Source organism: Tenrec ecaudatus, chromosome 17 (genome assembly GCF_050624435.1).
Source record: "Tenrec ecaudatus isolate mTenEca1 chromosome 17, mTenEca1.hap1, whole genome shotgun sequence".
Taxonomy (NCBI): Eukaryota; Metazoa; Chordata; class Mammalia; order Afrosoricida; family Tenrecidae; genus Tenrec; species Tenrec ecaudatus.
In genome coordinates, this window is record NC_134546.1 from 18,087,940 (window position 1) to 18,113,613 (window position 25,674).

General features: G+C 51.9%; 3 protein-coding genes across 4 annotated transcripts; 1 reads left to right on the forward strand and 2 right to left on the reverse strand.

The window, feature by feature from the left end:
- Positions 1 to 3,852: 3,852 nt before the first annotated feature.
- ABHD1 (abhydrolase domain containing 1) lies at positions 3,853 to 9,817 on the forward strand. Its single transcript, XM_075536058.1, has 9 exons — positions 3,853 to 3,969; positions 7,574 to 7,734; positions 8,063 to 8,245; positions 8,405 to 8,450; positions 8,596 to 8,708; positions 8,802 to 8,975; positions 9,202 to 9,250; positions 9,354 to 9,519; positions 9,606 to 9,817. The coding sequence occupies exons 1-9, from the start codon at positions 3,853 to 3,855 to the stop codon at positions 9,815 to 9,817; spliced, it is 1,221 nt and encodes a 406-aa protein (XP_075392173.1).
- Positions 9,818 to 9,835: 18 nt separating this feature from the next.
- Positions 9,836 to 13,514, reverse strand: PREB (prolactin regulatory element binding). Of its 2 annotated transcripts, none has more exons than XM_075535672.1 (9): positions 13,166 to 13,514; positions 12,455 to 12,647; positions 12,078 to 12,298; positions 11,762 to 11,842; positions 11,540 to 11,664; positions 11,193 to 11,366; positions 10,986 to 11,058; positions 10,626 to 10,785; positions 9,836 to 10,488 (listed from the first exon to the last, which is right to left on the reverse strand). In XM_075535672.1, the coding sequence occupies exons 1-9, from the start codon at positions 13,298 to 13,300 to the stop codon at positions 10,394 to 10,396; spliced, it is 1,257 nt and encodes a 418-aa protein (XP_075391787.1). In that variant the 5' UTR covers positions 13,301 to 13,514; the 3' UTR covers positions 9,836 to 10,393. The 2 variants fall into 2 exon arrangements, with proteins under 2 accessions (XP_075391787.1, XP_075391786.1); XM_075535671.1 differs by having other exon boundaries at positions 12,078 to 12,301.
- A 4,108-nt stretch (positions 13,515 to 17,622) lies between these two features.
- Positions 17,623 to 18,894, reverse strand: PRR30 (proline rich 30). Its single transcript, XM_075536059.1, has one exon. The coding sequence runs from the start codon at positions 18,892 to 18,894 to the stop codon at positions 17,623 to 17,625; it is 1,272 nt and encodes a 423-aa protein (XP_075392174.1).
- Positions 18,895 to 25,674: the final 6,780 nt, after the last annotated feature.

Here is a 25,674-nt window from a genome sequence, read left to right on the forward strand (position 1 = left end):
CATATTGTTCAATGATATTGGCTACATTTTTTCATTATATCAACATTATTTTTTTAAGTGGTTCCCTTGATATAGAATTCACAAATCATACACCTCTATGGTTAAATCGCTTTTTAAATGAGTTGTGTATACATCATCACAATCAGTTCCACTGTTTGCTCCCCAACTCTCTCTCCCTCTCCCTATCTCCATCCCCACCCCACCCCCACATTCTTTACTCATTAAGTCATTGTTCAGTTTAAAGAAGACTTGAGGGGTGATTTTTGGTTTAAGGTTTAAAGATTTTCTCAAGGCAATTGTTTCAGGGTTCATACAGCCTCATTGTCTCTTCTGCACTGTCTCTCTGCCTCCTCTCTTGAAGCTCTTTGCCCCTCTCCAAAGCTACCTATCCGCTCAGGCCAAGGAGCCTCACTCAGTGCCTGAAGGGCTATTAACCACCTCCCAATTGGCCTCTCTTTCCCTTCTGGTATTTCTTCAATCCATTCTCCAAGAAGTCTGAATGATTTTTCTAAAAGATGGCATCCATCCCTTCTTAAAACCCTTTAGGGAAGGAGGGAATATAAAGGGGAGCTGATGTCAAGGAGTTCAAGAAGAAAGAAAATGTTTGAAACTGATTGTGGGAGCAATTGTACCACAGTGGTTGATGTGATTGAACTATGGGATATAATGATATCTGGAAGAGTTCCCAATAAAATGATTTTAAAAATTTAAAAACAACAACAAAAATCCCTTTCATAGCTTTCCTGTGCCTTAGGATGAGTTCTAGCATTCTTTTTAAAAAAAATTTTAAGAAATAATTTATCTAGCATTCTTTCTGAAGATGCACATGACCTAGTAGTCTTGAAGCACTTCACCTGCTCTTTCGCCAGGCCAACTTTCTCTCAGTTCTATAATCTACTGTCAACTTGAGGAAGGTGTGGAGTCTAATCTGTCAATAAGGTCGCAGCTTGTTGACTCATGTGGAGGTGCAATGGAGATAAATAGCTCACTAGAGGCAGACACACTCTCTGTTGCACATTCCTGTTGACAAGCCACATGAAGCTATGCTGATGGAGCCAGAGCCCTGGAGCTGAAGGAGCCACATGGAGACCCCTGTTAGTGTTGAGATGCTTCCATCCACTGGCCCGTGATCTTCCTGTGTTCAGCATCATTGCATGTGTTGTGTGAGTCTGAAAGGAAATTTATAGATTGGTATTGAATATATGGACTAGGAGAGCAAATGTCTTTAGGATGATGGCAACAAATGTACAAATGTGCTTTACAGAATTGATGTACGTATGGATTGTGATAAGAGTTGTATGAGCCCCCAATAAAATGATTTAAAAAAAAACAAAAACGGAATATATGGGTTAATATCGGACATGATCTGGGCTGGGTTGTTTTCTTAATGTACAATTACTCTTTGATATAAAGTTCTCTATCAAACACACATGAGTGTCTCTGGATTTGTTTGTTTTTCTAGTCAACTGGCCGAACACAGGTGTACCCCTTCATCTCCAGACCTTTGTGATGCTGTCTCCTCTCTTGAAACAATTCCCGCCACTTGCCTGGGAAACTCTTGTTCCTATTTTTGTTGTCCTGTCAACACACTGTCATTAAACGTTCTCTGAGGACCTCTTTCCCATGAGCACCCTCCTCAGAGCGCCTCCAGCAGTTTCTCTGACCTAATACTATCCTGCTGGGGCAGTGGCTATGAACTGGGCTGCTAACCTCAGCAAGGTCAGCAGTTCAAAACCACCAGGTGCTCCTTGGGAGAAAGACATGGCTTTCTAGTCTCTAGAGCAGTGGTTCTCAACCTTCCTCATGCCTCAACCCTTGAATATAGTTCATGTTGTGGGGACACCCCAACAATACAATTATTTTTTTGTGGAGTTGCTTCTTTATTGAGAGGGTTGGGGTGCACCAGGGAATGTCCATTTTAATCTTCTTGGGCTGGTAGTAAGATTATTTTCATTGCTACTTCATCACTGTAGTTTTGCTCCTGTTATGAATCGGACAAGCCCTGTGAAAACCAGGTGGAGGGCCACTGCTCTACAGAGGAGGGGAGTTCTTCCCTGTCCTATAGGGTTGCTACAAGTCAGAATCGATTTGATGGCAGTGAGTTTGGGGTTTTTTTTAGCTCTACACTCGGTTGCAGGAGGCCAACTCTGACTACACTTCAAGGTTTCCTAGAGAGCTTTTGAGTCCTAGAGGTGCACTGGTTCGCAACGAGGTCAGCGGTTTGAACCCAGCTAGCCATTCTGCTGGAGAAGGACTTGGAAATGGGTGGGAGAAGGCCCATGATCAGGAACCTCCAGCGAGAGTCCCTCTATTCTGTCACAGAGGGTTGCTGTGAACCGAAATCCAAGCAACGGGGTCCTCTCCTCACCAACATGCTATGTGTTCGTGTTAGGAGAGAGGGGTTGTCCCTCTCCATGCCTGAAGGCCTTTACAGGAGGTTGGAAGAGAACCAGGCGAGGCCTTAGCCAGCCATAAAGACTACTGGGCATGTGCCAATTCAAGCGCGAGCCAGGTGGACGGTACACCTGGGTGGCCCAAACTAGGCCCAGGTGGGCTTAATTCAGCCAATGGGGTCAACCAATACCTTCAACCACTGCCTCAAATACCTTGGCCCTGAGACCCTCTACCTTTTTCCCGCTTCTTCTTCGCCCTTCAGCTCTGGTCCTGTGCCCGCTCAGCCTGGTAGTGGTCTCTGTCCTCAGGCTACCACCCATGGGTGCGCAGTCCCACTCACGAGGTTGCCCGCGTTACGTGACTGTAAAACCTAAAACTTTTAATGTCCTTTATACAAACCCCCTTGGATCACCAGCCAGGCTTCGGCATGAATTCTTTTCACGTGAAGTCAAGGGCCGAGGTCTTTGCCACCGGAGATAATTTACAAGTGGGGGTGGTCAGTGGCATGTTGACCTTTTCAAACTCTCTCATCTGCAACCACCGGGGAGCCCTGCTCTCATAGGTTATTGATTGGCTTGTCTCCATCCCGAGAACAGGATCCCAAGTCCCTGGTGAAGAGTGAGTTTCGAATGTGTGGCTGGAAGTGTGGCGATGGGGCCGTGCGGTGACACTGAGTACCAGTGTGTGCTAAGGCGTGTGGCACTGCGACCACTGCGTAGGTGATCATATGGAATGCCATCGTGTGAATGGTTGTGTCCCCAGTGCGAGGATCACTTTGGGTGGAAGGACATTGTGTGAGACGGCAGGATGTCCCCATGCCAGCGGCTGTGTCCTCGACGGCAAGGTCACTGAGAATGGTCATACTGTGCGACAGTGGAGAATAGCTTAACCGGGATGAGTGTGTCCGAGTGTGACTGTCGACTGCGAGTTAACGCGCAAGAGCTGGAGGAAGGTGCAGGAGGTGCCCCTCGCCAAGATGGCGACTGTGGGGGTGGCAGCTTGCCCTTGGAAGGCGCTGCACTTGTAACCGGGGAAAGTAAAGGGACGGGCCGGAGCAGGCTCGGGGAGGCTCATCTGTGCAGGTCCTTCGCGTTAGCTGGGCGCGGGGCGCGGGGCGCGGGGCGCGGGGCGCGGGGCGCGGGGCGCGGGGCGCGGGGCGCGGGGCGCGGGGCGCGGGGCGCGGGGCGCGGGGCGCGGGGCGCGGGGCGCGGGGCGCGGGGCGCGGGGCGCGGGGCGCGGGGCGCGGGGCGCGGTTCACTGGCACCGTAAGGTCCTAGCGCCGCCTTCCCAGCCTCGGGCAGTGGGCGGGGCGCAAGCCTGCGGCCCTGAGAGGCGGGGCGAGCACTGGCCGACCAATGGTGTGCGAGCGGCGCACCTGGTGCGCACCTGCGGCCGGCTGCCTTGAGAAAGCCGGCAGCGGGAGCTAGCCTAGAGGCCAGGAGTCAGCATCAGGAAAAGATGCTGCTGAGTTCCTCCCTGAGCCCCCAGAATGGCACTTGGACTGAGCTCTTCTTTCAGCTTTTGGGTCTTGGCGCCGTCTTCTACCTGGGCTACTACTGGGCCTGTGTGCCCCAGGTGCGTGCAGGCCCAGCGCTCTGGCCAATGGGTGTGGGATACTGGGGTCCTGGGCACCTCTTCTCGCTCGGTGCTCGAGCCCTTTGCGGGAGTTGGGATGGCTGACCCCCTTCCCCCACCCTTACCCTGTGCGACATCCAGGCTACACGTTGCTGTGACTTTATAATGAAAAAGTCGCTTCTGTGTCTGCCTAAATTCTTCCATACCAGCTGGCCTTTCGGACTTCGGAGGGGTGCTGCTCTCATTGGTGTGACAGACATTTGAAGACAGGCAGAGTGAACGCGTTCTCAGGTGTCAGGGAGATGTGCACGAGCAGTGTAATGCCTGCCCTTCCTCTTCAGGCTGTTGGTTCTCAGTCGCTGCACCAAATGGAGGCGTGTGCGCTTGTGGGTTACAACCAACACTAGCAGGCAGGGTGACCAAAGAGGCCTAGTAGGGCCTCCCTTCCCTTAGAGACTGGCTTGCAGCTTCCTTTCGAGTTCGGGCTCGATGAAGAACCCTAACTGTTCTTTGCGCCTCAGTTGTTTCAAGTTCTAGACTCTCCTGGAATTGTGCAGTGAGGAAATCTTAAGTTGTTTTTAGATGAACTTGGAGATTTATTCCAACCGGAAAAACAAACTCTCACTGGCTGCGTGGAGTAGATTCTGCCATCTACAGACTTTCTGCTCCAGTGAAGATGTACGTACTGCCTCAAACCCACAGGGGCAATTCTAGTCTGGCCTATGGGGTCCCTATGATTCTTAGGGAAAGTGTGAGAGAATACATAATTTGCATAGCCAGGAAAAAAACCAAAATCTTCTCATTGTCATTAAGCTCTGCACTAGATAGCTTAGCCTAACAAGAAACCTGCTGATGCAAATTCTTCTTTTGAGCTATAAACATGGTGAGCTGCTGTGGGATTGATTCCAACTCGGGTGACCCTGTGTGTCAGAGCAGAACTGTGCTCCAAGCAGTTTTAATGGCTGATGTTGGGGGCAGTTTCCTAGGACTCTGGGTGGACTCCAACCTCGAATGTATTATCTAATTAGATAATCAGATGAGCTTGCTAACACTTTGCTCTATCCAGGGCCTCCAAAAGATTGATAGGGAGTTTTAATGTAATCTAGACCATTTTTGTGTTTGCAAAGCCTTCTGCATTAGTATGTATCCCCCCCCCACCCTCACCCCCCCGCCAAAAAAACAAACCCTCACTGCCATCAAGTCGATGGTGAGTTGTTGGCTGGTAACCTTCCTATAGAACAGGGTAGAACTGCCCCTGTGAGTTTCCAAGACTGTAACTCTTTATGGGAGTCAAAGCCTCATCTGTCTCCCTAGGAGCTGCTGGTGGTTTTGAACTGCTGACTTTGCAATTAGCAGCCTAACTCATAATTAGTACACAACAGGGCATTCACCTGTATTGCTTATAAAAATCAGTTTTCCTGGATAAAACAAAGCCCCTAAACTTAACAATATCCCATAAGCCTCACCTAATGTTTGATTTAGAAGGTCATTAAAGCCACCTGTCTTGAAAGCAAATGTTTTGAGAATGATGATGGCAACAAATGTGCTCGACACAATGTATGGATCGTGATAAGAGTTATACAAGCCCCCAATAAAATGATTTTTTTAAAGGCCGTCTGTGAGGCCTAGTCACAAATTTTCACTGGTATGGCTCTTAACTAAACATTTTCCTTTGCTTGCAACCAGTCACACTCTTTATATTTCCAAACTCTTCTCTGATGTCCAAACACTGTTTAAAATGCAGGCCAAGTGCCATGCTGGAGGCTCTGAGGACAGTTTGGATTATCCTGCAGAGGCGAGAGGCGGCTCAGACTTGTAGACAGTGACCTGTGATTATCTGGTTCTCAAGAGCTGGTCAAGGAACTCTGCCAGAGTTCAAATGCAACAAACCCATACAGATCAACCTGGGAACCAACTTCCTAGCATCTTGTTCTAGATTACTGAACTGTTGGGCCACGGGTTTAACAAGCTGGTAATAACTCAAGATTTTGACAACTAAGATTATTAACAAATAAGAGACAACATAGTACCATAAAGAGCACAGGCTCTGAGGTGCCCTGCTCTGCCACTCACTAGCTTTGTGATAAGGTACTCGACATACAAACCTCTCCCCACAGGAAGGGCCTTGTACTTATCCCAGAAAGATGTTGGGAAGCTCACAAATTAAAATCCTGTAAAGCCCTTAGCCCCCTGCAGGCACATGGTGAGCCACCACCACCACATTCTACCTGCTCATATCAGTGGTGCCCTTATAATTATCCATCGTGTTAGGATTCTACGAAAACCACTTTGAGTCGTTTAAAGTATCCTATCACGTAGTGAATCATAGCTTACATTCCAGGGCTTACCCACAATGGTGCAAGTCACATCTCACAAAAGTTGCACTATCAATTTAGTCTTTCTAATTTATAATTTTCCTAGCTTCCTCGGAGCATCGGGGCTTGGAGGAAACGGCAATCTGACCTGCAAGTTCCTTTGGGCCTGGCTCTAGAAATGTCACTTCCCTGGTTGAGCTTGGTACAGCATCCTCTCCATCAGCTTTCTAAATTGCCAGGCCCACCCGCTACATGTCCATCCAGAGGGCTGAGTGCCCACTGACCTCACCTGTCCCGGGCATCCCGTTCCTGCGCTTCCCCTTGGGTGGCATGAAGTGGAAGTCTGTTCGTGTTTGGATTATTCCTCATAGTGGCTAAGCGTCGACGGGGCTTTCTACTCCCGTGAAGAGTGACAGGTCCAGGAACTCAGAAGGGCAGTTGTACTGTCTTATAGGGTCACTTGATGGCAGCGAGTGTAATTCCCCAGGACAAAATGAGTGGCTGTGGGAAAAAGACCACATGCAGGCAACCGGCACTAAGGCCAGAAGTCAGAATGATCAGAGCTAGTTCTTCAGATGACCAAACCTCACTGCCATGGAGCCACTTCTGACGTAGTGACCTTCGGGCAGGGTAGAACTGCCCCTATGGGTTTCCAAAACTGTAACTCTTTACAGGAGTAAGTAGAAAGGCTTATCACCCCACACCCTGGAAACTGGCTGGGAGATGACAGGGTGTGACTAAGGCAAAGGCCACAGACTTAAGTCTCCTAGTGGAACCCCAGCCCGTCCTCCCCACTGGACATATTTTCTACCTGGATTGCTGCCTCTTTTCAAGGGGTTGGGGCTGAGTGAGCAGGCAGGGACAGGCTACCCACGAAACAAGGTTCTCATGGGCTTGTTTGTGCCTATTCACTGATCTGTGGTGCACAATTCCACATGTTTCTTGATGCATCTCTGATGTGGAAATTATGCACTGGTGATTAGTAATGAACAATTAAGCTCGTGTATGCTGAGTGCACTGGTTAATCTGCCCTGGGGGCAGCCAGCACCATCAAGGGCAGAAGATCCTCATCTTGTTCCAAGTCTGTGCACGGCCAACTCCAGAAGGGGACAGACAGCTCAGGACTGGGCTTTGGGGCTTCTCATCAGACTATGCTACCATTCTAGACCAATGAGCTCACCCACCGACCAAGCTGGAATGCGGGAGGGGGACTCTCACCTTCTGGGGTGGGGTGCCTCCCTGGCTTGTGCAAAACCTGGTGCATGAGGCAGGTTGTGTTGTGATTACAGAAGCCTCGGCTGGTGGCGGGGCCCCGGTTTTTGGCCTTCCTGGAGCGACACTGTCCACTCACTATGGAGACATTCTGCCCTACACTGTGGTGCTTTGAGGGGAGGCTACAAACTATCTTCGGAATCTTAGCTCAGTCTCGGCCCATCGTCTCTTATTGGAGGTATGAAGGGGCAGGGGTGTGATCACAAAGTGGCCTGCAGAGAAGTAGGGAACCCCTGCCTGCCCGCCTAGGTTTAACTGCAGGTCACCTTTGCCCCAGGTGCCTCAGCTCTGTTGAAGAAAGGCTGTCATTGCACAACCATGAGGGGACATCCCACCTTACGTGTCCCTGCCCCACCTTGTGGGAGACTTGCTCTTCATCAAGCATGCCCTCCAAGGATGCTGCAGGAAGATGTCTAACTTGGTGGTGGGTTCGCCTGGAGCTAAAACCCTGGTGAAGCCCTCCACATTCCTAACACTGTCGTTGTGTACCCTCTCCAAAACCACAGTGAAACCCTCCAAACCCCGGATGGAGGGCAGCTCCTGCTCCATTGGGCTGACCAGCGGGACAGCAGTCAGTACCCTGACCCTGCCACCCAACCCATTGTCTTACTGCTTCCTGGCATGACGGGAAGTAGCCAGGAGGTGTACATCCTGCACCTGGTCAAGCAAGCTTTGAGGGATGGCTATAGGTAAGGCTGGGCCTAGTGTCAGAAGGAGAAACCACCTCAGACATCCAGGAGTGTGGGATGAAGGGTGTGTTTTGGTTTGACGAGATTTTCTGAAGGATAGCTAAGGGGGGAGGGGGACATCTAAGGGATGCCTGGCTAACCTGTATCTGTGCCCCTTAGGGCCGTCGTATTCAATAACCGGGGCTGCTGCGGGGAAGAACTGCTGGTAAGTCGCTGCCTCCTGTGGACGAAACAGCCCTTTAGCCACCCACCCCTAATAGACACTGGGCCTTCGGGTTCTCTCCATCTCTTCCCACACTTGAGCTTAGCCTTGTGGCCAGACCCTCTCTGATGACCCCATTTACCCTCAGACCCACAGGGCCTTTTGTGCCAGCAACACTGACGACATGGAGACTGTCGTGAGCCACATAAAGCACCACCACTCCAAAGCGCCACTGCTAGCTGTGGGCTTCTCTCTCGGAGGGTAAAGGCCACCTGGGTTTCACCCCCACCCACCAGTGTCCTCTCCTTCTCCACCTGCCCCAGCTTCTTTCTGGGCCCTGATCTGCTCCTGCAGGATACTGGTGCTGAACTACCTGGCCCGGGCTGGGCGGGCCTCCGGGCTGGCGGCAGCACTGACTATCTCTCCTTGCTGGGATTCCTTTGAGACGAATCGTTCCCTGGAGAGCCCGCTCAATTGGCTGCTCTTCAATCAGCACCTTACTGTCAGGCTCTGCCAACTTGTGAGGCGGTATGGTCTTGGCAAGAGGGGATGGGGCAGCAGCCAGGGTGGGATGGCAGGCATGCCAGGTCCGTACCAGTGTGCAGGCGAGTCCTCTAGCTGGGCACTCGCACCAGTGTGAGGCCTAAGCTGGGGGCTCGGGGTCAGGCCCATGAGGCGTGCCAGGGGAGGGCAGAGGGCTTGTGGAAGCAGACGGGAATTCCTTTCAGCTTCAAATCCGTTTGCTCTTTTGCAGAAATAGGAAAGTGATTGAGAAGATTGTAGATGTAGACTTTGTGCTAAAGGTATAGTCTTTCACACACTGCACACCCCCCACCCACACACCCCCCTTCAGGTTTTCCCTCTTCATCCTCACTTTCACCTCCCCCTTCAACCCCCCCACTCCAGGCCCGCACCATTCGCCAGTTTGAGGAGCGCTACACAACCGTGGCCTTTGGCTATCGAGATTGTGATGCCTACTGCCAAGCAGTAAGCCCAAGAACCAAGGTGGACGCCATCCAGACCCCTGTGCTCTGCCTCAATGCGGCCGATGACCCCTTCTCCCCAGCCAAAGGTGAGTATCCTAACCCTTGATGTTGAAGCCCCAGGGGCCGTGAGGTGCAGGTCAGGGGGCCTGACTTCCCCTGGCCCCTCCCCCAGCCCTCCCCCTTCAGGCTGCCCAGCACTCGGCCTATGTTGCCCTGCTCATCACCGCCCGAGGGGGGCACACTGGCTTCCTGGAAGGGCTGATCCCCAGGCAGCACCCTTACCTGAGTCGCCTATTGCATCAGTATGCCAAGGCCATCTTTCAGCACCCCGGGGAGCTGCCTGGCCTCGGGACTCACCTGCCTTTGGAGAGGAACGAGAGCTGACAGGGCTGCTATGCTGGGTCTCCGTTCAGTCTGCTCTTATTTATTAAATAATGTTGCCTCCCTAATGGGCTCAGGTTCCTTTCCGCCTTCTCCAAAGCCAGGCAGACTCTCCAGGAACTTACTGCATATCTGGCCTGGCTGGCTTAGAACCACGCAGTGCAAGCCCTGCATCCCTCCTGAATTTTTCCTTCCCAGCAGACACCAGGGTCTCCACAAGAAGAGCCACTGGCCATCAGGCTGGACGGGGGAAGTGGAGGAGGAAGAGGAGGAGAAATGGGGGACTTCTTCAGGAAGGATAGCTGTTTCTGCAGGGTCTTGGGCTTCTTCACATATTTCTGGAGACAGGACAAGCTCAAGTCGGGAGTCTCGGAAGGCAGAGGGAACAAGGCAGGTGGTGTGCCTGGGGCTTCAGACGCCACTGTCCTCCGTGAGTGCACAGGCCAGGGCTGCAGGGTTCCCAGGGCCCGGCAGTCTCAGCAGGGGCAGCCTCGACTGGGGCTCAAATTGGAGTGACCAGTGGGGTCCACGCATGTAGCCGGGGGCAGAGTCCAGGCCCTGACCTCAGGGAAGGAGGGACTAGAGGAAGCCCGGGAAGGCGATCTGGAGGAGCAAGATGGTCACGCCGATGAGCCCAACACACAGCAGCAGCAGCAGCCACACGGGGACGCTCCCTGCAGAGCGGGGAGGGGAGAAGTCAACTGACGAAGGGCTTCGTAGCCACTGTGCCTGGGCCAGCCAAGGACGGGGAGATAGCTGCCCTTCTCCAGGGGACATGTCTTTTGGGGGGACCCCAGGCCCAAGCACTCACGTCGAGATGGCAGCAGGTGCAGCTGGCAACGACTGTCCACAGCCACAGAGAACAGGGCTGTTTCGTGGGCTCCAAGGAGCTCCGGGCCACGCCCCTTCTCGGGGAGGAAGGCCACATCGGTCACCACGATGCCGTGGGCCTCCCGCACATAGTAGAGGCGCTGCAGGTGGGCGGGAGGAGAGCTGGTGAGGGACGGCCCAGTTGGGAAGCTTCCCACTGGAAAGTTGACCCCCCGCCCCCAGACAGCTTTCTTTCTACAGGGTGGGCCAGATGCCACTCTGCACACTCTGGACAGAAAGGCTAGTGGAGAGAGAACCCACTCCATGTTCCCTCAAGGCTGTGCCCTCTTCTACCCCTTACCTGGAGAGAGAAGGCAATGTAGATGGCAACAGAGCCAGTGACCGTGCCCAGGCCCAGGAAGGTGCCCGACTCACTGCAAAAAACAAGTGCAGACTGTCCTGGAGGCATGTCCCCAGAGCCTTGCTCACCACCCCTCGCTCACCACCCGAGGTCCAGAAGGAACAGGCAGGCCCCACCCCGTGCTCCCCAGCCAGGCCTGTCCCACACCTGACACTGAGGCAAGAGATGACTTCGTGGCCACAGGGCTTGGTCTGAAGGGGCAAGAAGGTAGAACCATCCCAAGCTGTGAGGTAACAGGGTGGAGGCTGGCGCAGGCGCTTGTGGGGAATCTGTACAGTGAAGAGTCGCAGCCTAGTGGGCTGGTCTGGAACCTGCCCGAACCTGGGGTCCAGAGAGAAGCTAGTCAGTTCCAGGGGCCTCCTGTCCAAGGTGATGCCCTCCTGCACTTTGGCCAGGTGTCACCACCCACCAAAGCTATCACCCTACCCAGCTTGCCCCCTCCCCAACCACATCTGGGCTGTGCCTCTCTGAGCCACCCTCTGGGGTCTTCACACCTGCAGGCCTGGTAGCGGTAAGGCGTGTTGGAAAAGGTGGGTCCGTTCTCTTGCCAGTGCAGCTGTGTCACCAGCTGGTCCTTCTGCCACACGGAGGCTTTAAGATCCCAGCCCACAGACACCAACTAATGAAGAGCAAATATTTCAAGGATGAGCAGTTAGGGGATCCACTTCCAGGACGGCAGTATAGCTGCCTACTTCCTCCTCCCTCTACCTTCTCACCTTGCCATCAGGCCCCAAAGCCAGGTCTTCAATCTCCCCCTCGTGGGCTTTGAACTCCAGAACTTTCTTTAGGCTAGGTACCTGCAGTCAAAGCACTGGTCTGGTTAGGCCAGCCCCCCTCCCTCCCCACCCCCTCCAAGCAAGGACACACCTTATCTCCCCACAGCCACTCTCGGCAGACATCACCCCACATACTTCTCAGAACCCCCATCCCGTGTCTCCCCCTCTGGCCCTTGCCACTATGGGGATACTCATTCACCAGACTATCCCTCTCCGCCCCTTCGAAATCCCAAATGAATTTTCAACAACGGCCCACCTTCCAGACCCGAATGTAGCCATCGGTGCCTCCCGTGGCAAGCAGGGTGTTGTCGTGGCTGAAGCACACCACTTTCTGCAGCGGCTCAGTGCTGAAGTCGGTCTGCACTGCCTGCAGGTTCTCCACCCGGAGTTCCACCCCCTCCCGCTGGGTCTCCACTGGCGGTTTCTGCTGGGCAGGAGCTGCTCCCTTCCTCTGCCGGGGTCCCTGGTCCTTGGAACCTGCTGCGACACACAGGGGATGCTAGGCCCCAGGAGCACTAACTGTTCTCCGACAGACACCGGGCTTCCAGCCTGCTGCCCAAGCGTCACTCCCAGCCCCTTGGACAGAGGCCAAGGGCTCTTCCTCTTCCCACCGGAGAAGGGCCTGCTCCTCACCTGCCTTCTCTGCCTTGCTGTTGCCTGTCTGCTGATGGGTCTGGAAGCGCAGGAGCTGACAGTGGGCGTCCTGCCCTGCAGCAAGGATGTCACCAGCTAGGGCCAGGTTCATGGTGGCCCGAGTCTCTGTGTCATGAGTGTGTAGCAAGGAGGCGCTCAGGCGCCCATTAATCTGTTCTAGCCGCAGAAAATGCTGAGAGAGAGGAAGCCAGGATGAACCGGGTTCAGGGGTACCTAGCGAACACCTACCTCACCGGCCCGCTGACATCGCGCAGTCTGAAGCCTGACCACTGCGTTTAACGCACTGCCTCGCCCACCAGGCTTTCTTAAGTTCCCATTCTTTCCTCCGTGAAGCTGCGCAGCTGCCAGAGCTGGGAGAATTCCCTCCAATGACAGACAGACGGGGTGGGGGGTGGGGGGGCACGACCTCAGAAAAGGAAGTTATGCCACACTCGCAGTGCATGGAGGCGGACAAACACGTCTCGGTGGCCTCCCCGGGAAGTGACAAGACCCGCCGCTGCGTACTTTATGCCCGGCGCGGGCAGCTTTCCCTTGACCTTCGGGGTCTCTCGGCGCGGGACGAAGCCCCGCGGGGGGCGGCGGGGCCACCAGCTGAGCTGCGGCGCGACCGCGCGCCCCTCACCCCCACCCTGCGCCCGTGCCCCTCCGGCAGGGCCGTTCGCGCGCGGCGTTGCCCGGCCCGGTTCTCACCACGCCATTCTTGATGCCGGTCTTGGCGGCGCCCCCGCCGCCCGCAGCGATGAGCAGCCCCGCGCCGGCGTCCACCTGGAGCGCGTACAACGGGAACGGGGCCCGGTACAGCTCTGGCGCTCGGCGCCGGCCCATCCCGCCCGGCGCTCTTCACGGCTCGCCCCGCGGCCCCGGGGACATGCCTCGCCCGGCCGCCGCCGGATCCCGCCCGGTTACTGCCCGGAAACTCGCGTCCCTCTCACTCGGCGCGCCCGGCAGCAGCCGACGCTCTCGCAGGACAGCGGGGCGCTACCTCGGGGCCGCTTGACCCCGGCGTCCAGGGCGCCCTCCGCGCAAGTGCACGGCCTCCAATACGCGTCAGCACTGCCCGGACGCGGTGACGTCAGACGGGCGTGGCGGGCGTAGCTCTCCGCCCCTCCCCCGCGACGGCAGCGCCGCCATCTTTGTGCGGGGCACGGGAGGTGCGCGCCTCCGGGGGACCGCCCCTGGGCGGGGATTCGGGACCGAGGAGGTTGGCGTGGAGAAAGATCACCCGGCGCTGCCGGAAGAGTGGGTGCTGGCCGAAGCCCATTGCCGGGCCTTTCTTGGTTGAGCCATGTTCAGGTTACGTCTTCACTGCCCTTGAGTCCATTCCGACTCCTAGCGACGCTATAGGACAGGGTAGAACTGCCCCTGTGGGTTTGCCAGACTGTAACTCCTCCCGTGGAGCGGGTGGTTTCCAACTGCTGACCTTGAGGATGGCAGCCCACCCACCAGGCCACCAGGGTTCCTCCTGAGGGTTACTAGCTGATTAAATGTTTGCACCACCCAGGGACTTCGAAGAACGGCTAACGGACCTTTCATAAAGAAATCCTAGGCTTTTCCGGACACCAAGGCTCCCTCCCATCCCGGTGGCTCCTGGCAGGCTTTGGGGACCAAGTTGCTTGCCTGTAGGGTGCTATCTCTATTGGCTGTCACTCAAACAGAGGAGGGGGCAGGCTTTTGGCCTCGAAATCACCGGCTGAGCATATCAAAGGTGGAAGGGCAGTCTGATCTTAGTCAATAAACAGCTCCGCTGCACTGCAGGCTCAAGTGCTTGCTACCTGAGGATTCCTGCCCCGCAGAGGAAGCTTTGGCTTTGTCTCTGGGCTGCTCCGTGGAACTAGATTGCCTCCGCTCACAACGTGCTACTTGAGCGCCACGTGCACGCCTGCCCCAGGAGGATGATCCGCTGTAAGGGCTTCACCAGTCACCCAGACAGGTGCTTTGGGATGCGAATAATTGCTTGGCGCGACTTTACTGACCTTTTTCTCACCGCTGTCGTTTTTCATGTTCTTGAAATTCCTTCCTACTAAACCCTCATGATCACCCTGTGTCCTTTCAGAAAAATCTATCAAAATGACCCCTTTAGAATGTCCAAAAAGAGTCTCCATAACCCCCTGAGCTGACTTCTCTGCTTTGAATTTATTCCCACCCACGAAAGGTGTTTTTAAAAAAATAATTTTATTAGGAGCTCATACAACTCATCACAATCCATATATACATCAATTGTATAAAGCACATTTGTACCTTCATTGCCCTCATCATTATCAAAACATTTGCTCTCCACTTAAGCCCCTGGCATCAGCTCCTCATTTCCCTCCCTCCCTCCCCACTCCCCCCTCCCTGATGAATCCTTGGTAATTTATGCTATTATTTTGTCATATCTTGCCCTGTCCGATGTCCTCCTTCTCCCACTTTTCTGTTGTCCGTCCCACAGGGAGGGGGTTATATGTAGATCCTTATAATCAGTTCCCCCTTTCTACCCCATCTTCCCTCCTCCCTCCTGCTATCGCCACTCGCACCACTGGTCCTAAAGAGACCATCCGCCCTGGATTCCCTGCGTTTCCAGTTCCTATCTGTACCAGTGTACATCCTCTTTTTTTTAAACATTTTATTAGGGGCTCATACAATTCTTATCACAATCCATACATATACATACATCAATTGTATAAAGCACATTCTTTGCCCTAATCATTTTTAAAGCATTTGCTCTCCACTTAAGCCCTTTGCATGCTCTTTTTTCCCCCTCCCTCCCCACTCTCCCCTCCCTCATGAGCCCTTGATAATTTATAAATTATTATTGTGTCATATCTTGCCCTATCCGGTATCTCCAGGCTAATCCAGGTATAATATCTTTTGTCATATCTTGCCCTATCCGGCTAATCCAGGTGTAATGCCCACCTAGTGTACCACCCCTTCCTAGCCAGGAGCTCAACTTAACAAATCTACCAGCAGCTCCCAGGGAGAAAGACTGTCTTTCTGCTCCTGTAAACAGTTAGTCTTAGGAATCACAGGGGTGTCACTATCAGTCAGCATTGACTCACAGCAGAGAGAGAAACTCATACATGAACTGGACGCTTAAAAGTAAATCCTTGGGTTACGTTACGGCTGTTTTCGCTCTAAGGGTGATCTACTGACTCATACAAGCACAGCATTTGCATTTTAACCCAAAAGTTAAAATGCTTTGTCCAAGGTCATGAACCAGATACATGATTCAGGCCCTTGACTCTTCCTGGAGGCAGTAAGGACGACTATAAATCCAGCCAAGCGACCTTCAAATCCCATGTCCGCTGCTTCCTGTGAGGAAGCTGCAGTCTGAACACTCATTATCCATGGTTAGCATCCATTCCTTTTCTGGGGCCTCCTCCCCCTGGTTCTTGAGAGCTCCTGCCTCTGAGCAAGTTTTTGGCTGGAAGCTGCCAGCCTTCAGGCACCCGAGCTCTGAGTGTAGGGATTGAGGAAGTAACGGCTCTGAAGAGGCATTTTCTCTGACACCCCATCCCACCCGACCACCGGGTTTCTTGTCTCCTGAGGACCAGTGGATGCCAGGAATACCGTTCCCTGCAGGGAGACCCCCCACTCCTAGGCCTGGTCAGTCCCAGCAGGCATCCTGAGGGCCACCCAAAGGCATGGGTCCTGTGGCTTCAGCTCTGCCCACACTGTAGGTCCCTCTTGTGGGAAACCGAGGACTGGGAAGAGAACGTATGTGGCCAAATTCCTTCCACTCAGTGAAGAGTCTGGAAGGCCAGCTCCGATGGAGGAAGGCCTTCACATTTGTGAGATAGAGGTGACTCGCACGTCACAGTCTCGACTAAAACTCATCCCCACAATCCCCCCCTTCATGGCGTTACTTTAAAGATGTCTCTTACAAGCGCACAGCTGCTCTCCAGGCGGCTGAAGGCTACCTATACCATCAAACAAGCAAGTTCTATTGTTCTTCTCCCTCAAAGGGCAGTCCACCCGCCCCACGCCCTGTCCCACCCCCTGCCCCACACCTGCTCCCAATACTGGTCTTAGGTTACTTCCCCAATAAGCTCAGAGATATCTAAGAGTAAGACACTGCCCACCTTGTTGTCTATGGGATTGATGGGTTTGTATGCCCCCAAACAACATAAACCCGAGGATGAATGACAGAAAAGTGGGTGCAGGGAGAGAGCAGACAATATAAGATAGGAAAATAATTTATCCCCTCCCCGGAGGACAGACAACAAAAAACTGGGTGAAGGGAGACATCAACAGTGTAAGACATGGAAAAATAATAATTTATAAATTATAAAGAGTTCGGGAGGGAGAAAGGGGAGGGAGGGGGGAAAATGAGCTGATACCAAGGGCTCAAGTAGAAAAAATGTTTTGAGGATGATGGTGGCAACAAATGTACAAATGTGGTTGATACAATGTATGGATGTATGGATTGTGATGAGTTGTACGAGCTCCCAATAAAATTATTTAATTTTTAAAAAAAGAATTTATAATTTATCATGGGTTCATGTGGGAGGGTAGGGGGAGGGGGAAATGAGCAGATATCTAGGGCTCAAATAGAAAGAAAATGCTTTGAAGATGATGATGGCAACATATGTACAAATGTGCTTGACACAATGGATGGATGGGTGGATTGTGATGAGCTGTTAAGAACCTCCAATAAAATGATTTTAAACACTATATAAACCCGTTGGAAAGTGCATTCGCTTTTTTTCTCTTGTTCCTGACTTCTGGAAAGGTGAGCACCCTGCATGCTGTGTCTGTCTCTTTATTTTCCCTCAATTGCCACAGCCGCTCCTCGGGCCCTCTGGGTGGCGATGGTGGACCTCACATCTCCAAGCTGAAGTGAGTGTATAAAGGGCCTGGGAGAGCACACATCTCAGGGGCTCAGCTCTGTGGGGCTTGTCCTCTGCGGGTACAGGATGCACATTCTCTCAGGCCCTCGTTCCCTTAAGAGGGCTCATTGGGGGCAGTGGCACCCTGCAGCACACCCACCCACAGCTTGCTTAGAAAGACACAATGGAAATTATGCAGAGTCTGGCTTTATTGAATACACTGAAGGCTGAATGGGGCCTCCAGTGTCCTTGGGTCTCCTCAGCCAGGAGACAGCAGACTCCACAAGGGGCTCCCAGGGTTCAGAGATGGAGCACACACCTGACCTCCAGCCAGCCAGCCCTTCAGGGTGTCCCGGGGCTCCCCAGAGATCTGGGGCCTCGGGGGAAGGGTTGTGTTTGGAGAATGTCCTCCTGGGATCTTCCTTGGCTCTGCCACGATAACTTTGGGGGAATGGGTTCTGAACAGACAGACCTCTTTGGGGCGAAGAACGGTTTGGGTGAAGCAGTGGCCCGTCTTGGTTCCTGCAGGGGAGCCCTTGAGGTGCAGTTGGCGTTTGGAGGGCCTGGTGGCCTGAGGCTCCTGGTCTGGGGGCCTGTGTCTGGTGCTGGACCTGCCCAGGCCTGAGCCACTGGTGCTGGTGTTGCCTGGGCTTGGCATGCAGGGCCCTGAGCAGTCTCGCCCTGAAGTCCTGCTTCCTTCGGCTTTCTTTCTGGCAACAGGTGCAGGGCCCTGGCCTGGCCCCGAGGGAGGCGGAGGCCGAAGCCGATGCCTATGCGGAGCGGCCCGGCCTCCTGGCCTGGTGCCCTGGGCAGTAGTTGTGGAAAAGCCAGCAGGTGGGGCCCAGTCCTGTACCTGGGGATGGGGCAGGAGGGACTTCGCAGCCGGAGGCACACCAGGCATACCGGATACTCCACAACCGGCGCCTGCCCGGTGGTGCCGAGCCACAGCTGCTGCAGAAACCGTAGTCGCAGGTCGTGGGAGATGCGGCGGAGTCCCAGGTGCAGCACCAGGGCCCGGGCCAGGGCCCCCAGGTCCCTGAGCTCTGCAGGGTCCCTTTCTCTGGCCACGCATCCCCCCTCCACTCCAGAGGACCCAGAGCCCCTGTACTGAGGCGAGTGTCCTGGTGGTCTGGAAGAGTGGAGCCCAGAAGGGAGGCTGGGGTTGGGGGAAGTGAGCGTGGAGCTGGGTGGGCCTTGAGGAGAGGGAGGGAAGCAAGGTGAGTTGGGGGGGGAGTTCTGCAGCTGAGAGGGAGAGGTGGAGAGCAGGTAAGGAGAGGAGGGGGACTGTGGAAGGAAGAAAGGAAGGTGGTTGTGGTAGAAGAAAGTGGGGGACGCTAGGTCAGAGGGAGAGTAGAGATATGGGACGGAGTCAAAATTAGAGTCGGAAGAACAGAGAAGTGGGTCTAGAGGGTGGAGCAGGGTGGCCGGGCAGAGGAGCACAGGGGATTGGGAGGAAGAGTGGAAAGGTGAGTGGGAGGAGGGAAGTGTTGGGCAGGGGGAGAGAGGCTGTTGGTTGAGTGGAGGAAAGTCCACACGTTGTGAGGAACCCTGAGGGGAGAGCCCAGGGGACACTGTGTTCTGCAGCAGCACCTGGTCCTTGTTTTGAGGCAACATCGCCTCGAATCCAGAAGGGACCTGGGCAAAAGGACCAGAGGATTGGAGACCGGCAGGGCAGGACCAGGATTGCAGAATCCCGAGTAATCAGGGCCTCCAGAGAGCAGGATGCAGCTCCAGCCTGTGCCAGATCGAGGGGACACCTGGCCTTACAGCCAAAGGGGCAGCAGGCTCTCTGGAGAGCAGGTGGGAAGGCGGGTGAGGCTAAGGGAGGTCTCGCATATCCTTGTCTTCGGTCCTTGAGGAAGGAGGCTCAGGGATGGAGGATCAGAGCTGCCTCTTAGAGCTGAGGGGCAGCAGCAATGAGGAGGAGGATGGCACAAACCCCAGACTCTGGAGAGAGAGAAAGACAGAACACAAGACGTTGGAAGGACAGGCCCCTCTCTTCTTCCTTCTTGGCTCCCTCCAGGTCCACTCTCTGGACAGCTGACTCTCACTACCAAGGGGTCAGGGTCACTCAGTGGACACCAAAGGTTGGCAGGTCAGACCTACCCCGTGGCACTGCGCACGAACACCTCCGTCTATGAAATGACTCCAAACCAACCAACCAACAAAACTGAACTCACGGCCAAATAGTGGATACCGACTCATAGCGACCCTCGGGGACAGGGTAGAACTGCCCCTTTCAGTTGTTTCCAAGCCTGTAACTGTTCACGCAGTAGAAAGCCTTGTTGTCTCCACCCTGTCATGTTACAGCCACAGAAAACTCTGCAGAGTGCAGTCTGACTGGAAAACCCACAGGGTCGCCAGTAGTTACTCTTGATTGAACGATGACAGATTTGGACTTGATTTTCCCTTCCAATGAGAAATGTGGAGGGACTTCTCTCTACACTCTGCTAGTAGCACAGTCTGGGATCCATGATTGTCTTTATTTTTTTTAGAACTGCCAACTATTTTAAAATTTTGTCCCAACAGTTTTATTGGCACATAATTTACATAGGACACAGTAGTTCAATCGTTCAAACATAGCAAGGGGCATTGAATAGTCACCACCACATCAGTCTTAGACACCCCCCCACATACACACCCATTGGATGAATCTCCTTTAACATACATGTGCAATCACAATCCATTCTAATGCTCCGCCCTGCGACTGCCTTCGTTCTTTACTCCCAGACCCCTTTCCCTCCCTATCACACCGCCCCCCCACCCCGCCCCCGGCATCCCCTATCACCCTTTGTGTCAGTTAGTCTCATTATGCATCCACCCCTCCTGTGCTTCACAGCTGGGAAAACCCACCAGAAAACAATAGAAAAATCATACTAAGGTGGTAAGGCTACAATCATAATAGTATAAAGACAAAAGTACAGACAACACATAAGAAGAAGAAAAAACACATAAGAAGGGAAAGACCCCCATCAACATGCAAAGGGGCAGGGAGGAAATTTCTGTCGTGGAAGAAAGAGATACTTGTCCCCAGCACAAGTTCGGTTCGTGTCTGCAGGGAGGTCAACTGCCCATGTCAGGAGTTCCATCGAGCACCATCAAGATTACAATGGTCTCTGCCTGGTTAGGCTGTTCTTGACTCTTGACTTTGACTAGAACGGACCTGCCAGTGGCTCCGTCTGGTCTGACTAGCTGCTCTATGATTCTTTCGACCTCGGCTCCAGGCCTATTTCTTCTCGCTTTGTAGTTGGAAGGACTCATAGTGACCCTGATTTTTCCATGTGGATCTCTCTCTGTCCTCCCTCCCCACCTTTCAGGAAGGTGAGACCAGGGAAAAGGGCTGGGGGTGGGGGGAGAGTGGTCTGGGAGGAAGGGTGGTGATGGAGGCAGAATGGAGGTGCTGGTGCCTTGAGCTCTTACCAATCAGGATTCCCCTGGGCTGGGCTTCACGAGGCTTGTCCGCAGCGAGGGTCCCTGGGAGAGAGAACAGCTGCCACTCTGAGCTCCAGCCCCATCTTCCCCCGGGGTCCGCCACCCCAAACGCCTCAGTCTGGTCCAAATTTGTATCTGGGCTTTGCACTCTGTCCTCCTTCAGCCAGGCAGAAGTCTCCTGTGCTCCACCTGAATCGCAGATTCCACCAGCATGCTGGTTTCCTGCCGCGCGGGCTGCCCTGGCTCCTGCTGCCCCAACGCTGGTGTCCTCTAAGCCTGCTGCCCCCAACGCTGGTGTCCTCTAAGCGGGGCGTTGCAGAAATGGCTTGTCACGCCCAGCAGCAGTAGCAGTAACAGTGGGGACAGCAGGTACAAAGCTTCTGGGAAACTGAGACTTTGTCCAAGGGGCGGCGACCCTGGCGCCGCCCCATTGGGAGCTAAAGGCTCCATTCCCTGAGGGCTGTTTTCCCTGGGAGCCAGTGCCTAAGTCACAAAGGAGAGGGAGTGACCTCACAGAACCTCCTCAACGCTCTGAGACGTCCGTCCTTCAGATAACAACCAGAGGCTGGGGCTTGGCAACCCTCAAAGGCAGGCACATCTTTGAGGCACTTGGTTGCCCTTCAGGCCTTAGCCCCAACCTCACCCTCTGCCCCCACCCACCGTGGGGTTCTGGACAACCACAGAGCTGGCTGGGCTGGGCCTCCCTCTCCCCAGCGTCCTATTTTCTGAGCTGGGGTGCACCTTTGTTCCCTCTTTGGGTTATGTTTATTATATTTGTTTTGTTTTGGGGTTTTTTTGTTATATGTTTTAACAACTGTTTGCTTAAGTTATATTCATTGATAGGCTCTACAATACCATGTATATCTGTACAATCTACCCACTTAAAATATGCAAAAGTATGTTTTCTGGTTTATTCACAGGGTTGTATGAATGATCTAATGGTGGGATATTTTTGTTCTCCCCAAAATATTGCCTGTACTGCATTAGCCCATCACCTCCCAGCCTCTGTCTCCGGTCCCTGGCAGCCCCAAACTACGTTCTGTTTCTATGGGTTTGCCCATTCTGGACATTTCAGACAAGAGATCATGTAACGTAGTCTTTTGTGAATGGCCTCTTTTAAAACGTTTTCAAGGTTCATCCATGTTGTAACATGTATCAGTGATACCTTATCCTTTTTATGACTGAATAATCATCCATTGTGCAGAGGTACCACATTCTGTTTAACCGTTCAGTAATCGGTGGGTGTTCAAATAAAAACATCGGTCATTTCACTTTTTGTCAATTATGTCAAATGCTGTGAACACTCATGTACAAGTTTATGGCTACATCTATCCTGGGTCTGTCCCTACGAGAGAAATTGTTGAGTCATATGGGAACTCTATTTAATATTTTGAGAAACTTCCAAAGTGTCTTCTAAATATGCTGTATTTTTTTTCCAAGCCCACCAGCAAGTTGTGAGGGCTCCAATTTTTAAAAGCTCACTGTCAACATATGCGATTGCCTGTCCTTTAAATTGAAAAAGTATATGACATGTAGATGCTTGCTGAAAGTAAGGTCTTGAAGCACTCGCTTGCTGGTGAAGCTCAAAGACTGCAATCTTCAGGATGAATTGGAACTCAGTGTAAAGCTAATCAAAATCCTCACAGTGGACCAAGAGGTGACCTCATGATAAACAGACGGAACATTGTCAAGGATTCTGTCTTGCTTGGATCCACAGTCAATGCTCATGGACTCAACAGTCAAGAGATCAAATGATGTATTGCCTTGGGTTGCACAAGACGGAAGACGTCGGAGGGGTAAGACATAACAAAATAATAATAACGTATAAATTATCAAGGGTTTGTGAGGGAGGGTGGGGGAGGAAGGGGAAAAATGAGTTGATACCAAGGGCTCAACTAGAAAGCAAATGTTTTGAGAATGATGATGGCAACAAATGTACACATGTGCTTGACACAATGGATGGATATATGTATTGTGATGAGTTGTATGAGTCCCCAATAAAATGATTTTAAAATAATAATGAAAAATAAAATATTTAAAAATATATAATAGAATTTTTAAAAAGATGTTGCATAAGACTTCTTTAAAGTGTTGAAAGGCGTGTATAGCTTTGAGGACTAAGATGTGCCTGACCCAAGCCATGAGCTTTTCAATGACATCCTATCCGTGTGAAAGGTGGACATTGAATAAGGAAGGTCAATGAAGAATCCCTGATTTGCATTATGGTGCTGGTGAGAAGTACTGCAAGTACCACCATCTGCTAAAACCACGAGCACATCTTTCTTGGAAGAGCCAGGATGTTCCATAGAACAAGCAAGGATGGGAAGACTTTGTCTGACATACGTTGCACTCGTTTTCAGGAGAGACCAGTCCCTGGAAAGGGACATCGTACTTGGTAAGGTAGAGGGGAAGTGGCAAAGAGGAAGATGCTTCACATGACAGATGGACACAGTGGCTGCAACAATTGGGCTGAAGCATCAGAGGCAGGTGTGAGGGGGGCACGGGGCTGCTCTGTGTGTCTGTTGTAACGCAGGGTCGCTATGAGTTGGGACCAACAACAAAGAACACTTCTCGGAAGTGTTGGAACCTCTATTGCTTTGTGGGTCTATACAGTCAATTGGCCTTCCATTGTTTTTAAGTGTTTCAGCTCCACTTCTAGTTTGGAGAGTGGTGCCTGAGTTTTTAAAAGCCTGTGAGAGGCCCACAATAACTGGTCGGTACTAGATCAGAGCAGCAGAGGAACAAGGAGACCCAGGAGTAGGAGAAGGACATAGACAACAAGTGTAATTCTCTCCCTAAAAAAACCACCTCAATGACTATGAGGAGTGCATGGGCCTGGCTGCTATTACTGAACATTTTGATCAAGGACCCAATAGGTGGGGGAAAGGAAGTGGGTGTTAACAAACCCAGGGACAAGGGAACAATAAGTGATCCAAAATCGGTGACAAGGAGGGTGTAGGAAGCCTGGTAGAGGTTGATCCAGGGCAATGTAACCGAGAGGAATTACTGAAACCCAAATAAAGGCTGAGCATGATAGTCAGACAAGAGGAAAGTAAAAGGAAATAGAGGAAAGAACTAGGAGGCAAAAGGCATTTTTAGCGGTTTAAATACACGCATGTACATATGTAAATATATTTATATATGATGCTGGGGAAATCAATCTATGTGCATATATTTATAGGTTTAGTATTAAGGTGGCAGATGGACATTGGGCCTCCACTCAAGTGCTCCCTCAAGAACACTTTCTTCTATTTTTTTTTTTAAATAAGACAAACACTTTCTTCTATTAAACTGGCATTCCATGATGCTCACCTTCCTGACAGGATTGCTGAAGACAAAGAGAGAGTATATAAGCAAATGTGGTGAAGAAAGCTGATGGTGCCCGGCTATCAAAAGATATAATGTCTGGGGTCTTAAAGACTTGAAGGTAAACAAGCGGGCATCTAGCTGAGAACAAACATTGTTTGAGTTGCAATCAAACAATGGCTTATGAAGGGACCGGCTGCCCCCTGTTTTTCAATCTTTTATTTTATTATTATTTGGTGTTTATCTAGACAAGATATTCAGGATATGCAGGATGCCCATCGAGACAATTGGACAGTCCCTCTCAGAAGGGCCACACGAAACAGAGGATAAATCCAGGGTACGGTATGGCACTGATGAACTACATAACTACCCAGTAGTTCTTTAAGATTTCCTCCCCTTACTATGAAGGTCTTTATGTAGTATACCTCATTAATCACGTTAGATTTATGTATGTTCATTTGTATGTTTAAGCTCGGTCAGTATATGGTAATCAAGGTAGATGACCCTTCAGAGACAGTGACAGAGTAATTGTTCCCAGAGAGTACAGGAAGTGAAGGGGGCAGGGACTGATAGCATTGGTGATTGTAGAGCCTCACCCAATGGGATTGAACAACAGAACTGTATGGGAAGGGAAGGGCTATATTGGAATGAGTAAGCTTTGTCAATAAAAATATTATATATAGCTTTGGGCTGAGAGATTTAGTCGGGAAAAAATTATATATACAATGTAAATGTCTGACATGCAGGATGCATGTTCATTGTTATAAATTGAACATAATTAAACATAAAACATAGCGATTAATCACACACAGAATTATATATATATATATATATATATATAATTTACTGCCTGGCAACACTAAAAAAAAAAGCCAGGGTAAAAAGAAAAGAAAATTCACTACAATCAAGTTGATGTGACCCTACAGGGTAGTTAGGTTAAAACAACACCTTATTATTTATTTTCCCTTTTGACTCATTTTAAATTTGTTCTAGTTTTTATTATGTTCTGCTTTCTTTTGATTTGAGGTTTTTCTGTGTTTTAGTCTGTTATTGCTGTTGGAGTTTTATTCTTGTAGGCTTCTCTGTCTATGAAATCCAGCCTAGGTACAGAGACAGTAACTGGATGAATAGTTTTTTAGGGTTATGGCAGGGGAGGCTAGAGGGAAATGGGGACCCAATAATAATGAGCACAAGCGTGGAGGAAGCGTTCTAAATTGGTTGAAGCGATGATTGCACAACACCTTTTAAATATATTTAAAGCCTCAAATTGTGTGGCATGTGATGTGTGTGTCAACAACGCTGTTAGGCAGACTAGTGCGGGGCTAAAAGATGTCCGTTAACGCATGCCCAGAGAGCCAAGCACGGGAACAATGAGTGGCGCACTGCACGTGCTCAGAGGCTCAGGTTTCCTGCCGGTGGCCATGGGTGGGCGCTAAACCTAGATTGGTCTACCTAGGCCAGGTGAATTCAAATCAGCCAATGGGGTCGATCAGGGCTTGTCCACCACGCCTCCCCGTGGAATCCTTGAAAAGGTAGGAGCCTAGAGTTGGGAAGGAGAGAGAGAACTTTGTCTGCCTGACGCTGAGCAGCTTCTGCCAGGCTGCATGGTCTGGAGGAGTCCTATGGGTGCCGTGTAAACCTGAAACTTCTAACTCT